This window comes from Dipodomys ordii, unplaced genomic scaffold (assembly GCF_000151885.1).
Source record: "Dipodomys ordii isolate 6190 unplaced genomic scaffold, Dord_2.0 Scaffold10, whole genome shotgun sequence".
Lineage (NCBI taxonomy): Eukaryota > Metazoa > Chordata > Mammalia > Rodentia > Heteromyidae > Dipodomys > Dipodomys ordii.
The window spans coordinates 11,612,448-11,630,566 of NW_012267226.1; the positions used below are offsets into that span (position 1 = coordinate 11,612,448).

At 35.9% G+C, this 18,119-nt stretch overlaps 1 protein-coding gene across 1 annotated transcript in view; it reads left to right on the forward strand.

Annotated features, from left to right (window-relative positions):
* The window catches only part of Dync2h1 (dynein, cytoplasmic 2, heavy chain 1), a 174,419-nt gene that overhangs the window by 97,031 nt on the left and 59,269 nt on the right, over positions 1-18,119 (forward strand). Inside the window, exons 66-72 of the mRNA XM_013009687.1 lie at positions 1,583-1,746; positions 2,115-2,234; positions 2,710-2,844; positions 5,682-5,825; positions 11,089-11,178; positions 13,601-13,666; positions 17,430-17,480. Coding sequence (XP_012865141.1) covers positions 1,583-1,746; positions 2,115-2,234; positions 2,710-2,844; positions 5,682-5,825; positions 11,089-11,178; positions 13,601-13,666; positions 17,430-17,480 — 770 coding nt within the window. The remainder of the gene's footprint in view (positions 1-1,582; positions 1,747-2,114; positions 2,235-2,709; positions 2,845-5,681; positions 5,826-11,088; positions 11,179-13,600; positions 13,667-17,429; positions 17,481-18,119) is intronic.

An 18,119-nucleotide genomic window follows, 5' to 3' on the forward strand; every position in this document is an offset into this window, starting at 1 on the left:
GTGATATATAAGGATCTAGCTTTAGTTTTCTACATGTAGTTAACCAATTTTGCCAGCACCATTTACTGAAGAGGCTGTCTTTCTTCCATTCTATACAATTATTAGTTTTTTTTTAATTAGTTCTGATCATGTTTGGAATTCTTTCCAAATCCATGTTTCTGCATTCTTTGATTATGGGCCAGCTTTGTAAGCAGGTCATTGTGTGGATAGCACTCAGCATTTGTGTGTTAGCAGTTACCCCACAAGGCTAAGAGCTTCTTCATGCTCTATCTCTTAGATTCTTTAGATTCCACATATAAGTGAGATTATGACATAATTTTCTTTCTGTGTGTAGGTTATTTTACTTTATATGATGTCTACTATGCTTATTTATATTGTGGCAAATAGCAGAATTCCCATTTTATGGCTATATTAGTGTTCCATTTTAAATTTTCTTTATTTTTCCATTACTGAACACTTAAGTCATTGTGTATTATGTCTATTGCAGATAATGCTGCAAGGAATGTAAGACTGCTGATAGCTTTATGATGTGTGGGTAGTGTGAGTCAGTTTTGTTGTTATGACAAAATGCCTAAGATAACAATGTTGGCAAGAGAATAGACAAAAAGGGACAGAGGGGTTGTAGATTTGAGCAGTCATTATGGAAATATATTATGGAGGTCCCTAAAGAAATGGAAAATAGAATTTCTTGTGACTGCTAATCTGAAATGTCCCCTAAAGCTCCTGTGTACCTTCAAAGCCTGATTGCCAGCTGGTGGGTTTTGTCCATGACTGAATCATGAAGGCTCTGATGTTACCAATGGACTATTTCTCTAGTGGAAATGAGAGATGGCAAGACTAGTTAAACAAAATAAATCTGTCTTCTCTTAATTTGTTGATAATGCAATTACTTATATTTTGATATCTCTAGGTTTCTGTCACCATGTATTTTACATGTTAAATACTAGCACAATAAATACTTCTAGACAATGAATTTCGACATAGAATATATGGTTGAGAGTCTATTTTTGTCATCTATAATACTCCTCTTAGTTAGTTATTAATAGTAGAACTGTACTATTGCAGATATTCCTTTGCTTCAGTGTTCCAGAGACTTTTTCATGAAACTTGTCCACTCTCATTATGCACATGCTGACTAATAGAGCATTCTGCTGAACAGTATCATATACCTTAAGTTTTGTGTTAAATACAGTATTAAAAGCTTATAATGCTGGTCACTGGGTACCTCATACCTATATTCTAGTTACTCAGCTGGCTGAGATCTGAGAGTTGAGGTTTGAAGCCAGTATGGGTAGAAAATTCCACTATACTCCATCACCAGTTAACCACTAAAATGACTCAAGTAGTAAAGCCCAAGCCATGAGCAAGAAAGTTTAGTAAGATTGCTAGGCCCTGAATTTAGGGCACAAAAAGAAAGCTTATTTTAAAAATACTTGTCCTACTTTTTTTTTGTTTGTTTTTTTTTTTGTCCTACTTTTAAGCAGCATGTAAGACGAAGATTCAGGCCAACTAATCGTGTGTATGTGTGTGTATATATGTACATATATATATATATATTTATATGTTTGTGTGTCTTATATAGGGCCACGTTATGTGGTACAAATAGGTGACAAAGTTATTGACTACAATGAAGAATTTCGTCTGTTTTTATCAACAAGAAGCCCAAACCCCTTCATTCCACCGGATGCAGCTTCCATCGTTACTGAGGTTAACTTCACAACAACGAGAAGTGGGTTACGAGGGCAGGTATGTAAAATCAGTTACTGTTCATCCTGGAATATTTTGTATTTTTGTGAACTTTATAGTGTAAAGCCACTTAGTTAAACTACTTACTATGCAAACCTCTGATTTTGAAAATAAACTTGCAAGCATGTTATTGAGGCTTGTTTTATTATCAGCTGCATGAGACTTATACATTTGATGCTAGCCTCAAATTGCTGCTTTCTCTAATAGGAATCACATTTGCCAGTCTATGACTTTATAGAATGGTAGAATTTGAGAGAGCAATGTTTCATAGAGATTAAGATCAGCATTTTTTTTAATGGTAAAACGAATTTGTGAAAATTGCAACTTTAAAGTTTATTGGCTAGAATATCTTTTTTTTTTTTCTTAAGCTTTTGGCTTTAACAATTCAGCATGAAAAGCCTGATTTAGAGGAGCAAAAAACAAAACTATTACAACAGGAAGAAGATAAGAAAATACAGTTGGCCAAACTTGAGGAATCTCTTTTAGAGGTAAAATTGAACTATTTGGAATTTTTTTCATATTACTTTCTCTTTAATAAATATAAAAATGCTTTTTAAAAACTTAGCAACTTCAAAATAGTTGATTTTTGCAGAATTTCAAAATTTCAACAAAAAAGAATATAAAATGAAAATTTTAAGCAGCTAATAAAGTCTTTACTCTTCATTGTTTCATTATTATATACTTAGAATTTCACAAAACATTAAAAGCATGAAATTGTGATTGAACCTATAACTATGTAGTTTTTTTTAAAGTTTTATCAGATGGATACAATTAGTGTTATTTAATAATTTGGTATGATATGGTATTATAAAACACTATACTTTTGTCACAGTAGACATATTCAAGGTTAGAAAATGTTGAAAGTCATGTAGAATAATCTTCACATTAATGATAGCTATTATGGTCTTCATTTAATTGGTTATTTTAATTTTTATTGCAAATTTTTGCTAATTTTTTCTACAGACACTTGCAACATCTCAAGGCAATATTTTGGCAAATAAGGATTTGATTGAATCTTTGAATCAGACAAAAGCCAGTAGTGCACTTATTCAAGAATCGCTTAAAGAATCTTACAATCTCCAGATTTCCCTCGATCAAGTAATTATTTCTTTCTTGTGGTATTATGTCAGGTTTAAAAAACACAAAGCTGCTATGTTAGAAAAGGTAGAATCACATAGGAGAAAAAATTATGTTAAAAAATAAGATTAAGCCAGGCACCGGTGGCTCATGCCTATATTCCTAGCTACTCAGGAGACTGAGATCTGAGGATCGCGGTTCAAAGCCAGCCCAGGTAGGAAAGTCTGTGAAACTCTTATCTCCAGTAAACCACCAGAAAACCAGAAGTGGCGCTGTTGCTCAAGTGGTAGTGCGCTAGCCTTGATCTTAAGAGCTGAGGGATAGCACTTAGGCCGAGAGTTCAAGCCTCATGACAGACAAAAGAAAAAAAAAGATTCAAAGCCCCAGAGTTTGAAGGATGATTCTTGTTATTATAGAGAACAGTTAAGATGTAGGGTACCTTGAGAACAAAGACTGCAGATCATATACCCTAGTAGTTTCTACTGAATGCTGCCACTGTGTTATCTAAGGTAGAGCTAAACTTTTTACTGAAATTAAACACAAATACATTGAACGTATATGAGTGTAGAGATCATCTTTGCTGGTTAGTTGGCATTTCATTACTGTAATAAATAATTGAGGTAAATTAACTTAAAAACAGAAAAGGATTATGTCGAGTTTTGGATGTTTCATTCCAGAATTACTTGGCCCCATTGCTTTGGGGCTTGGAATGAAACCATGCATGGCAGTGGTATATGATGATACTACTGTTTACTTATGACTGGGATGTGGAGGAAAGATAAGAAAAGAGCAGGCCCCCACGATTCTTTTTGAAGGCCCTTCCCATTCGGCCCTTTCTCTTTCAAAGTTCTTCCACCACTCTTAAGGCATGCCTGCCTGACCATCAGCCCTCCTTTCCTTCCTGCTTTTTCCTTTTCCTTTTTGAGGGAGCAGTTTGCTATGTACCTCAGATATGCCCTCATCTCTCACTGTGTAGCCCAGACTGGCCTGAGACTTATGATCCTCCTGCTTCAGCCTTTTGAATGCTGGGATTATAGGTGTATGCTGCCACACTCAGCTGGAAGTTCTCTTAAGGCAAATAAATAGTGTTTATAAATGGATCCTACTAGTGTGATGATCTGAACCAGTTTCTTACAAATGGTTTTAAATCCTTCTTGCTTTATTCTTTTGATGTTTCCTTTAGCAAAGTTTTGATCTAGTATCATTGTACTATGTCTTTTTCTATACTGTAGTTACTGAGCTTTTTTGGATAGCCAGAGAAATTACTATTCATATGAATTTCTAGGCTCCAGATTGACTTAAGCTCTCTGACATGCTTTAGATTTTTCCCATTTCCTCTAGAAACTTTTCCAATTTTTTTCCTAGTAATTTACAGTACAAAGGTTAGACTTATTTATTTCTACTTTTTGGGGAGAAGCCTCTATGGAAACCAGAAAAATAGCAAATTTATAGCCTGATTCCAGCTCAGCTCTCCCTCTTCCCTTCCAAAGATGAACTTGGCAGATGTCGTAATGGCAATTTTCTGCCAAAAGCATTTTGAGCTCTCTGTGCCTTGTCTTACTTAGCAGACATTGATATTTTACCAGTGTCATATTTATAATCCCAGTGCTTTTATCACCACAGTATGGAGAATCTTCTTAGTTTCACTCAGAACATTGAGGCCATTAATCTTGTGATGTTCCCATTTCTCTCATTCATTACCTTTACTCAGAATGAAAGACCCTGGCACTTTTTTTTTTCTTCAAGGATAGTGTAGGAGTGCCATTCTCATGACTGGCTGTCACTTGAGCCACACCTCCAGTGCTGGTTAATTTGAGATAAGTGCTTCTTGAATTTGTCTGACTAGGCTGGCTTTGAACTGTGATTCTTTATAACTTAGCTTCCTGAGTACCTAGGATTACCAACATGAGCCGCCAAGCCCACCCTGCCATACCATCTCGTGTTACCTAAACAGATACTAATAATACTGATACTGATACTAATCTGAAACTGTATCAGCTCATCTCTGACCCCAACTGCTTGCTGTTATTCCATTTTACCCTCTTTCCATAAATACTCTTGATCCTAATTAAGATCCATCTGAACTATTTGTAGCTCTATCATGTGAAGGTAGAAAAGTACTTAAATTCCTTCAGTCTGAATATCCACCCACTACCCCATGTTCAAACCTAATTCCCACGGTGGTAGTATGAAAAGGTGAGCCTTTGGGAGGGTAAATGGGACCTTTGCCATCTCTAAAGAAGGCTGAGGGAGCTTGTTTGCAGCTTCTATGTAAGGATTTGGCAGGAATGACTGTGCCTTTTAACCAGAGAATAGGCCTCACTAGATACCAACTCTGTAACTGTCTTAACTGGACGTGTCAGCTTCCAGAAATGGGAGAAATAAATTTCTATTTGTAAGTAGAATCAATAGAATGCATTTTGTTAAAATAGCCAGAATGGACTAAGACATATGTTGTTTTCAGCCTCATATAATCTATAATCCTAGCTACTCAGGAGGCTGATCTGAGGGTTACAGTTCAAAGCCACCCCTGGGCAGGAAAGTCCATGAGAGTCTTACCTCCAATTAGCCACCAAAAAGCCAGAAGTACAATTATGGCTCAAGTGGTAGAGCACTAGCTTTGAGCAGTAAAACTCAGAAACAGCACCTAGTCCTTGCATTCAAGCCTCAGAACTAGAATAAGAAAGTAATATTTTTACAAAGCTATTTCTTTGCAGTTTTTTGGTTTTTGTCATTTTGATTTGTTGTATGTGTACTGTGGCTGGATATGTGCATCACCATGCACATACCTGTAGGTGGCAGTAAAGCTCCAATTCTAATGTGTGTTTTTTTCTACCCTCTACACCAATGATGCACAGGAACGGGATGCCTACCTTCCCCTGGCTGAGAGTGCCAGCAAGATGTATTTCATTATCTCTGACTTGTCCAAAATTAATAACATGTACCGCTTTAGTTTGGCTTCATTTCTCCGAATTTTCCAACGAGCTTTGCAGAACAAACAGGTAAGCTGTTGTTATTCTGTAGTTGCGTTAGACAGATCACTTAGGTAGTTCATTAATACTTTCCTGAGCAAACTTACATGGAATTATACTTCCAAAGTCCACTCTTAAACTGTATTTAAGAGAATTTAGTTCCTTAATGTTATCTTACTCATAATAAACTGTTCCAATGCACAGTTTAGGGAATGGCAAAAAGATAGATAGATAGATAGATTTTATTTTATTGTAAAGATGCTATACAGAGGGGTTACAGTTACATGAGTAAGGTAATGAGTATATTTCTTGCCGAACGTCGTTACCCCCTCCTTTGTTTTTCTCCTACTATCCCTTCCTTTCTCCACCTACCCGCCCCCCCCCCCGCCCCGGCTCCCCACCCCACAGGTTGTAAAGTTCATTTCCAACATAGTGTCTTGTGAGTATCATTGTCTCAATGGATCATCCTGTGTCTTTGTATCAGCATTTTGTTATTCCCCGTCCCCTCCCCAAATTAGATAAATGTATATACAAGATGCAGGGTACCAAAATAAAATACAGTGAAAACAGGGGATATACCATAGGAGGAAGAACATACAAAAACAAAAACCAAAAAAAATCACATAGTACATTACAAAACATCAACAACAAAGAAAAACCTCTTGTGTCCATATCTTGGGGTTCATTTTGCTTAGCATCATCTCACATGGTCATATGTACATTGCTTTGAGCTTTTCTGCTCATCTTATAAGATTATCTTAGATGTAACTAATTGTTGCAAATAAGGGAAACCATGGGACCTATATTTCTTTGGGTCTGGGTTATTTCACTTAATATGATGTTATCCAACTCGATTTCCTAAAAAATGGGGCAGTGACATTCTTTCTGATGGAAGCATAGTATTTCATTGTGTATGTTGTATATATACATGTATATTACATATACATATATATGCATGAATATGCATATATACATGTATGTATATATATGCATGTATATATGTATATATACACACACTACATTTTCTTGATCCATTCATCTCCTGAGGGGCATCTGGGTTGGTTCCATATCTTAGCTATGATGAATAATACTGGGATAAACATAGTTGTGCTGGTAGCTTTAGTAAGAATGGCCAATAGACACATGAAGAAATGCTCAACTTTTCTGGCCATAAAAGAAATGCAAATCAAAACAACATTGAGTTGTCACTCCAGTTAGAATGGCTATAATACAGATGCTGGAGGGGATGTGGCCAAAAGGGAATCCTACTACACTGTTGGTAGGAGTGTAAACTTATTCACTCTGGAAAGCATTATGGAGGTTCCTCAAGAGACTTCACATACAACTCCCCTATGAACCAGCCAACCAGCCATCCCACTTCTTGGCATTTACCCAAATGATAGCAATTTATATTTTAAGAATAAATCAAGCAGTGTATAGTAGTTAAATACACCAAGGAAGTCAGGCTCATGCCTGTATTCCTAGCTGCTCAGGAGGCTGAGATATGAAGGTCAAGGTTCAAAGCTAACCTGGGCAGGAAAGTCCATGAGACTCTTCTGCAGAAAACTGGAAGTGGCACTGTGGCTCAAAATGGTAGAGTGCCAGCCTTGAGCAAGAGAGCTCAGGGACAGTCCAGGCCCTGAGTTCAAGCCCCACAACCTTCAAAACAAAACCCTACCAAGGATTCATTAAGGTGTAAAGGTACCTGTTTTTTATTTATTTATTTTAGTCTGTAAGATATTCTAAGTACTGTTCTACAGTGGGAACATGGCAATATCCATAACCTTTATAAGCTTATGTTCTGATGGAAAGAATGTATTACAGGATAACAAATCAAGTTAACCAAAATGTGTGATGCTATAATTTAAAAAGACAGTATTTTATGTACAACTTCCATGACAATGAATATAAACCTTCAAAAATTTTAAATACTTGAACTTTGTGTAGATAGTATATTGGATATTTTTTAACTGAGTATAATATTGCTACTAAAGTTGGCAGATTTAAAGCACTCATGCTCATGGAAAACAAAGGAGGGGGTAAGAACGCTCTATAGGAAATGTCCTCATTACCTTATTCATGTAACCCCTCTGTACAGTATCATTACAATAAAATATGTATATTAAAAAACACTAATGCTCATGTCAGAAATTTTGTTAGTATACCACATGGTTTGACCATAATTCACAGTGCCTGGACTCCAGTGGAAACTGAGGGAGTGTGAAAGGGGCAGGTACTCCACTTACTGGCTGCCTGGAATACAGGGCCTTGGCGGCTGGCACTGTGGACTTAAACATCTGACAACACAGATTATCTGGCATTAGCACACATGGGAAATTTTATGTTACATTTTCTCATATGTTTACAATGTATTACAGTCACACATGCACTTCCTTGAGGCACCTTCTTACCCGGTCTTAGGTCAGTATTGTATCTGCTATCTTCTGTTGACTGAAACAGTCACACTTTATTCAGAGAAGACTTTCTGAAAGAGGAAGCATCTTCACTTGATGGAAGTGTAGAAAAGAGTTTGGGCATTGTGTTTTCCAACAGCTTAGAAATGATAGGTTCCCCTTCACCAGAGCTCCGTATCTCTATTTTGCCTTTCAGTAATGGTCTGATTAAGCAATGTAAAAAATAATCTATCATTGTTTTTGTAAATCTTTGATTGCTCATAATTCACAGATAAATATCAATTATAGCTAAATATCATTGTAACCCAGATATTTGACATTTGCATTTTTTCCTTTGGTGAACTGTTTTTTTTTCCTCTTATGTTTTATGTTTCCTTTTATGTTTTTCCTTTTATATTTTGTTAATATCTCAAAAATGAAATTTTAAGACATGCTTATATATATTAAGGATGTTAATCCTTTGCTGTGTGTTATAAGTATTTTATAAGTATTATCTACCTTTTCCCTTCAAAAATATTATTTTTAAGTAGTGCACAAAAGAGTTGTCATTAAACAAAGCAGTTTATGAATACATTGCATGAATACAATGCATCTTGATCAGTGTCACCCATTAAACATTCTTATCCATCCTCATAAATATTTGCATAAAACAGATTTCACTTAAATTAGTAGCTGTTTTTTAAAATTAGTTTTGGATGAGAAAAACATTTCTTCAGTGTAAAGTTTTAGTTTTCTTTGGACAGATCCTATATTTCAAGATGCTAGAAAATGATGGAAATTTTTGTGGTCCTTAGTTTTAAAGTGTATTAAAAGTTAAGTATATTGAACCAAACCATTTGTAATATTGTACTGGTGAAACATTTTTACAAAAGACACAGAAATTAGGTTAAGTCTGAGATTAGTTCATAATATGTGATTGGTCATACTTCTGATTCACTGTACTAATAAATACAACTGAAAATAGTACTTTTTGCCTATTTTTTCATATTGAAAATTGGAAAGCATTTGTTGGTAAGTTCATTTTTAATTACTCTTTGGTTAAAAAAATAGTTCTTAAAAAGGCTCACATAGGGGCTGGGAAGGTGGCTCAGTGGTAGAGTGCTTGCCTTGCATGCATGAGGCCCTGGGTTCGATTCCTCAGCACCACATAAGCAAAAAGAAAAAAGCCAGAAGTGACTCAAGTGGTATAGCGCTAGCCTTGAGCTGAAGAGCTGAGGGCCAGCGCCCAGGCCCAGAGTTCAGGCCCCACAACCAGACCCCCCCCCAAAAAAAGGCTCATATAAACTAGTATAAGAATGAATAAAGAGGTTAGCAGTTCAAATAAGCTTAATAAGCATACTAGTTTCTCTCTGTTTCAGAGTTTCCTCCAGAACAATAGTTCCATCATAAATGATATAGCCATAAAATAAGTCTTGTTTATACTTGCATATGTAATTGTATGCATATATGAATTTATGTCAAAAATTAATATGACTAAATATATGGCGTAAGAACTACCCAAGTGTTTTGATAATCTGGAACTTTTAGATATGGTAGTCCATTTTACAATAGAGTATTCTTTTATTAAACCTGAATTTCAATTTCACATGTGATTTTCTTGAAAATAAGGAGGTGTATTTGTTTTCGGGAAATGAGCGACCAACTCTCCTGGTTTGAACAAGTTACTACATGGCTAGACAAGTCTTGATGCATCTGAATGCATACAATGTTTTATACCAATTCGCTGCTAATTCTAGAGGTGTTTTTTGAACCATTAAAAGTATTTTACTAGAGATTTTTTTCTTAATCACAAGAAAGCAAACAAATTTAGTCTAGTTGTAACTTTGAACTTTTAAGATTCATCTTTTTCAAATGCTTCCTAAAGTGAGATGTAGAAGTCCCATCACATTTAGAGGAAAGATCAACATTTCCTCCATTTCTACCTCAAGCAGTTTTTCTTACTCAAATAGCCATTAGTGATATCCTTTCCAATCATGGCAATCATGTATAACACAAGTATTAATTCAGCTTTAAAAAACTTACACGGTTCTTGTATATACATTTATCTAATTTGGAGATGGGAAGGGCAATAACAAAATGTTGAAACAAGGACACAGGATGACCCTTTGCAACAATGATGGTCACAAGACACTACGTTGGAAATGAGCTTTACAACTTTAGAGAGGGGAAGAGTATGTGAGGTGGAGATGATAGGAGAAAAACAAAGGAGGGGTTAACAATGCTCGACAAGATATGTACTCATCTTACTGATGTAACTGTAACCTCATTATCTCACTGATGTAACTGTAACTGTACAGCATCTTTACAAGAAAATAAAAATTTTTTTAAAAGCCTAAGGGGTGAGCTTTATTGAAGTAGTTTTAAAATTATTTTTAATTCTTACTGAACCTGAAGGGAACAGTTTAAGATTTATACTGAGGATGAAAAAAATACAAGATGCTTTTAGTAATGTTATTTTAGGATGGGGTTGGTAGTTAATGTAATTAAAATAGCCTATTCCCAGCTTGAAGTACCTATGGATTTTTAATGCTGTAAGAATCAAAGTGTATTATTTTGGTATGTGATTTTTCATTTCTTAACCTTATATATTTCAGAAAAATTAACCAGTTGAACACTTACCTAGCAAGTACAAGGCCCAGAGTTCAAACCCCAAGCACTTCCTAAACAAGAGAAAAAAATACATCAGTCTTTTAATGTCACATTAGTGTATAAGATTGATGCATTTATTTAGTCCTCTGGGTTTTTTGGACAAAGAAATTTATTCCAGAATCAGCTAAGTGCAGGAACTGTTTTGATAAGAATAATTAAGCTATGAAATACCTTTAAGATATTTAAAATTTGTAAATACAAGTTTTTAATTTTCAAATTATAATCTACAGGATTCTGAAAGTACAGAACAGAGAATCCAGTCTCTTATCAGCTCATTAAAACATATGGTGTATGAATATATATGCCGTTGTCTATTTAAGGTAAGAAGCATATTTTTTAAATACAAAATCTTACTAGATCCTTGATTTCTTGCAGTGTTTACAGTCTCACCAATAGTATATTTAATGCTTTTTAAATTTCATTTATAAGACCATTACCTTAAAATATTTTAGAGGTGCATTTATGTTGTTATTTAAAATTCATTGGAAAGGGAATGTGCTATAAATAAATATTTTCAATTTTTTAATTTTAATTTATTTTTTGTTGGTTGTGGGGTCTGAACTCTGGGCCTGGGTGCTGTCCCTCAGTAATTTAGCTCAAGGCTAGCACCCTACCACTTGAGCCACAGTGTCCACTTCTGGCTTTTTTCTGTTTATGTGGTGCTGAGGAATCGAACCCAGGGCCTCATGCATGCGAGGCAAGCATTCTACCACTGAGCCACCTTCCCAGTCCTCAAAAAATATTTTAAGAGAAGTGGAGCTGTGGCTCAAGGAGTAGAACACTAGCCTTGGGGAAAAAAGCACTCTAGGACAGTACTCAGGCCCTGAGTTCAAGTGCCCCCCACAAATAAAAAATATTTTAAATATAAAAATCATATAAATGTTTATTCATTTTATAGATTATTAACTATTCTGATTAGTTTTATGATTACTTCAGTTTACATATTTGTTTTATTTATAGTAATAAAAGATCTTTGCTAGTGAGATTTAAATCTTATGTCATATATTTAATAATGCAATTAGGGAAGACTAAGTGTTTAATATCAAGATAACCTAGTATGTCAATAGAGGGTAGTAAGTGCTATTTCTTTTATGTTACTTTATCTTTTAAAAATACATTTAACTTAGGCTAAATGGAGCAGTTATTTTCCAATAGGAGAATTCATGAAAGGCTTAACTTCCTTAATGTCTTGGTGTTCAGTTGGAGTTCTTCTTTGCCTGTTTTGAGGAATACAGTTCTGTTGTGACTAGTGGCAAATCATTTTTAAAAAGTGTGGCCTACAGTTCTTCACATGTGTTTTAATTGATGGTGGAATTAATTTCTTTTTAGCAACATTAAACCTGTGCAGAATTCAGCATTCCATTTTCCATCATGAATAAAATTCAGAAAGCACACTAATCATAAAGCAATGAGATATGTTTCTCAAGACAGCACTATAAGCTTTCTGAGGCAGGAACAATTTTGCATTTTTGTGAAAACTCTTTTGGGTTTTCAGCAATCAGCGTAACATTAAACTGCCTGTCAGAGTTGGTCTCGTGCTGATTCAGTTGTGTTGGTGACAGCAGTATGGCCACAACAGGCTCTTGAAATGGAGACAAACTAGGGATATCAATATTCAGGTCACAGTGAACTGAAAGCAAGTTGACCTAGAACAGAAAAATGATTGACTTGTTTTGTAACAGAACATTTAGTCCTTTTAATACACTGAATAGAGAAAGCTGTCTAGCAGTTTGTTTAGATTATTAGCTATGCCACTGGTTTTCCTTCAAAAGATGAGAAGTTTTTCGTTCCCTAAGTATCATAAAAAATTACAGGATAAATCACACATTTGGTGTTCCTGGTCCTTACAGTTGTTATAAAACCATATACAAGTACCTCTACACATAACATCTTCACTTCAGTTTGTTGTTTGGGATTGATAGAAAACAGTGGAATATCTTGTCAGGTTTCCAGCTATGGTAAGTGAAAGTATGGGCAGGGTTGGGAGAAGCATGAGGAGATACTCTTACTCACTTCCCTTTGAGAAGTATCATCTCAGAAGATAGCTCACATGGTATGAAGAGAATGCTTGGGGTCTCATGAATTTTTTGGCCAGTTTGGCTTTGAACTCTGATCCTTCTATCTCATCCTCCCAAGTAGCAAGGATTTTAAGCCTGGGCCACCAATGCTGCTTCTATACCTTTCTTGATACACCTGTTTTTGATTCTGTATTCTTACTATAAGATATTGAGTCATCTGATAATTTCTTCTAAGCTTACTTATATTTGAAGTTTATTTCCAATCTGTAAAAAATAACACATGGATGGTAGTACTATGTATTGTTTGGGCTCAGTTGATAAGACTTATTAAGGGCAAAATAAAGAGCTCACTACAATTTCTTGTCTTTAGGAAGGAGAAAACACTAATTGCATGTAGTCATTCATACATTTAAACCTTTGCAATGGTGGTTTTGGTTAGTTATGACTGATTGAAAACTACTAGTTTTATCTGGCTAGTAACTTAGTTTTTTAGCTTAGCACTTTCTCTAGGTAGCATCACTAACTCTGTCTCATCCATCTTACGACTCAGAAGTATTTTCTCTATATAGATGTAACGTGAATAATCATTGATAAGACTATTCATTGATAAAATTAGATTCTATGAAAACAGAATATATAGTTTTATAAGGTAAACTTTAAGGACTATGCTTTTTCTAAGAAATATAGAAAAGTCAAAGTACCATGTATCTATTATTCTTTGCAGGCTGACCAGTTGATGTTTGCTTTGCATTTTGTTCGAGGCATGCATCCTGAACTTTTTCAAGAAAATGTAAGTCTGATTGAAGAAGATTTTGGAGTTACATACAAATTTGGTAATGAGTGAATTTTTCATTAGATTTCAAATTATCTTATGCTAAAAATTGTGTTTTAACCTGTTAATCATTTATTTAGAAATTAGGGTAAGATAATGTTTTCTGGTTTATCTTTCTGCTGATGAACACAATATTCCAGAATGATGGCAAGGAAAGAAATGTCAGTAACTTAGCTGTCTAGTTTTACTGAATGTAGACCTGTGAGCACAGGATTTCAGAAGAGTTAGCCTTCTTATTTTCCTGGTCTACCAATGGGACATAAAATTGTAAAAGGTGAGATATATTGGGTACACAACTACATTATTACCTCCTCTGAGTGTCACAAGGTGAGCCAGGAGCTGCTGGCTTTTTCTTGTAATTCTAGTTACTCAAGAAGCTGAGATTTTAGGATTGTGGTTTGAAGCCATCCAGGGTAGGAAAGTCCAAGAAATTCTTTTTTTTTTATTGTGAAAATATTGTACAGAGGGGTTACAATTACATGGGCAAGATAGTGAGTACATTTCTTTTTTTTTTTTTTTTTGGGTCCAGTTGTGGGGCCTGAACTCTGGGCCTGGGTACTGTCCCTCAGCTCTTCAGCTCAAGGCTAGCACTCTACCACTTGAGCCACAGCGCCACTTCCAGCTTTATTCTTTTTGCTTATGTGGTGCTGAGGAATCGAACCCAGGGCCTCAGGCATGCAAGGCAAGCACTCTACCACTGAGCCACCTTCCCAGCCCATTGAGTAAATTTCTTATCAAGCATTGTTGCCTCCTCCTTTGTTTCCCCTTCCCATCGCTTTTCAACCCCCCCCCTCCCAATCCTGTCCTCCCCCCCCACCAAAGTTGTAAAGTTCATTTTTTGATATAACAACTTGTACATCTCGTTGTTGCAATGGGTCCACCTGTATCCCTATTTAAACGATTTGTTTTTTCCCTTCCCCTCCACAAATTATACCAACATCAAATACAGAGAAAGCAGGGGTTATACTGTGGGGGAGGGACATACAAAGCAACAAAGAAATCATCTTATAAATATGTTAGAAACAATCGCATGAAAGAAAAAAAAACATTTGAATACTTATCTTGGCGTTCATTTCCCTAACATCAACTTATCTGACCTTTTCTAGCTTGACTCAGACATATACTAGTTATTGCAAATAAGGGAAACCATGGGTCCTATGTTTCTTTGGGCCTGGCTTGCTTCACTTATAATTTTTTCCAAGTCTTTCCATTTCCTAACAAATGTGGCAATGCCATTCTTTCTGATGGAGGCATAGAATTACATTGTGTATATATACCACATTTTCTTGATCTGTCAGCTACCAGAAAGCCAGAAGTAGAGCTGTGGCTCAACTGGTAGAGTGCCAGCCTTGAGCAAAAAAGCTCAGTGATAGCACTCAGGTCCTGATTTCAGGCCCAGGACAGAAGGACAGTTGTAGGAAGCTTTCTGGAGTCCATAGGTTTATATTACTTCATGTACCTTCTCTGCCTGTAGCCTCATGTTAGGCTGCTGTGAGACACTCATTTGACCTGGAGCTAATTCATTTCTGGTCTGCTTCTAATAAAAAAATTGTTTTTTGCAAGTGATTTTTCTCATGGTTTCGTGATTATTATAAGATCAGCACAGCTTGACCTAGTGGCCTTTAAGTGTGCCTGATCAGATTGTGACTGTCTTTTTAGTACCCTCATTCAGTAGGGAAAAGCAAGCAGACCACTCACTCACAATCTGTGCGAGCTCTTGCTTTTTCTCTAGTCTCCTTGCTCTGGTCTCCCTTGGGTTGTTTATCCTGAATTTGTTCATTTGATTCCTTTTGTGTCCACTGTTAACTTTGATGAATTCCCTTCTATAGAATTTTAAACCATTATCAGTATGTTTCATGTAGTATTAAAATCTTACCTTTCCTACTTTTTTCTTCTTGGAATATTAAATTAGTACTTGGAAAAAATAAAAATAGTAATAAAAATTAGCACTTGGAAAAAATAATAAAAATAGTATAAAATCTTATGTTTCCTACTTTTTTCTTCTTGGAATATTAAATTAGCACTTGGAAAAAATAATAAAAATAAAAAATAATAAAAAAACATTTTCTAATATATTTTAGTAGTAATCTTTCCTATTTTACTTACATGTAGCTACATAAATCCAATAGGAAAAATAGGTGGCTAGGATGGGTGGCAGCAGGGAATAGGGTTTTTAGTAGTTTTTCCATACTGCTCTTTTTTGGGGGGGGGGGGCCCGGTCATGGGGCCTGAACTCTGGGCCTGGGTGCTGTCCCTCAGCTCTTCAGCTCAAGGCTAGCGCTCTACCACTTGAGCCACAGCGCCACTTCCGGCTTTTTTCTTTTTGCTTATGTGGTGCTGAGGAATCGAACCCAGGGCCTCTGGCATGCAAGGCAAGCGCTCTACCACTGAGCCACCTTCCCAGCCCCCCATACTGCTCTTAAGCTTTGTTTGCTGACCAGTATGTGACAAATAGAATGGGAGTTTTATTCTGTAAATAGCAGAGTCCCAGAGTGAACATCACACTCACTTGAGTCCTTGACACTGGATTATTCTAGATCCTGTGGCTAAAAATAGAATTAATACCAATCTTATCCCAGTATATAAGAATAGGTAACTACCTGGACCTCTTTGTCCTTCTTCATCTGTCAGTCATGAGGCTTGAACTCAGGGCCTGGGCACTGTCCCTGAGCTTTTTTGCTCAAGGCTAGTGCCCTACTACTTTGAGCCACAGTGCCTCTGGTTTTCTGGTGGTTAATTGGAGATAATAATCTCATGGACTTTTCTGCCTGGGTTGCTGACAGATCTTCAGATCTCAGCCTCCTCAATAGCTAAGATTACAGGCGTGAGCCACCAATGCCTGACTAATTTTAAATGTTTGGTGTACCTTACTGCTTATATGCTAGTAAAGAATAGGATATGAATTATATTAAGTAAGCCAGGCCCAAAGAAACATAGGCCCCATGGTTTCCCTTATTTGCAATAACTAGTATATGTCTGAGACAGGAGAAATGGTCAGATAAGTTGATGTTAGGCGAAGATAAGGACTCAAATGTTTTTTCTTTCTTGCTATTGTTTCTAACATTTATAAGATATTTCTTTGTTGCTTTGTATGTCCCTCCCCCACAGTATAACCCCTGTTTTCACTGTATTTTATGTTGGTATAATTTGGAGAGGGGAAGGGAAAAAACAAATCATTTAAATAGGGATACAGATGGACCCATTGCAACAATGAGATGTATAAGATGTTATGTCGAAAAACGAACTTTGCAACTTTGGCATAGGGCGGGGAGAGAGGGGGAGGTGGGAAGGGATGGTAAGGGAAACAAAGGAGGAGGCAACAATGCTTCATAAGAAATGTACTCATTACCTTGCTCATGTAATTGTAACCCCTTTGTATGGTATTTTCATAAAAAACAAAACAAAACCAAACAAGAAAAGAATAGGCTATGAAATAATGTTCACATTTTAGGTGGCCAGGGTAGGACATAGAATGTAGTTATACCTTTGTTTTTAATAAAATTATTCCTATGGAGATTTCATTAATATTTGATAACGATAAGTGGATATAGTCCTGTAACGTTAAAATTCTAGAAGTAGGAATGTGTGAGGACCCTCCCTTTACTCTCCCCATGTTCTTAGAAAGGATCTGTATGGTAAGTTATCTTTTAGGAAAATTAAAATAATTCTATTGATTTGTTACTATTCTTATATTCTTTGTGTTCATATTTGTATTAAACAGGAGTGGGACACATTTACAGGTGTGGTTGTTGGAGATATGTTACGGAAAGCTGTAAGTTAAAATCTCAATATTTCATGAAAGTGCTCTGGCTTTAGGCTCATGAACTACAATTTGCTTTCAAAATTATTACTGAAATTATACATTTGAGCAGTATGTCCTAGCCTTTGCTGCCATATTATTTAATATACTTTTGGTGCACTTTTTTGAGAATATTAAATACTAAAACATCCAATTTTTGAGAATATTAAATACTAAAAAATTCATATAACTAATTTTTTTTGTGCTGTTCCTGGGACTTGACCTCTGGGCCTGGGCACTGTCCCTGAGCTTTTTTGCGCAAGGCCAGCTCTCTGCCACAGCTCTACTTTTGGCTTTTCCCCCCTCCCTTTGGTAGTTAAATGGAAATAAAAGCCTCACAGACTTTGCTGCCCAAGCTGGCTTCAAATCATGATCTTCCGATCTCAGTCTCCTGAATAGCTAGGATTACAAGCATGAGCTGCCAGTGCCTAGCTCGATGTATTTTATTCCTAGAAAAAATTTACCATCCTTAGGAAAGTGAAACCTTGTATTATACCTAGGAACATTTTCTATGTATGTTAAGAAAAACTACTTTTAAAAAAAAACTCTCTTTTGGTTATACTGGTGTTCTGAACTCAGAGCTTTACCACTTAACCCTTTCACTTTATGCCT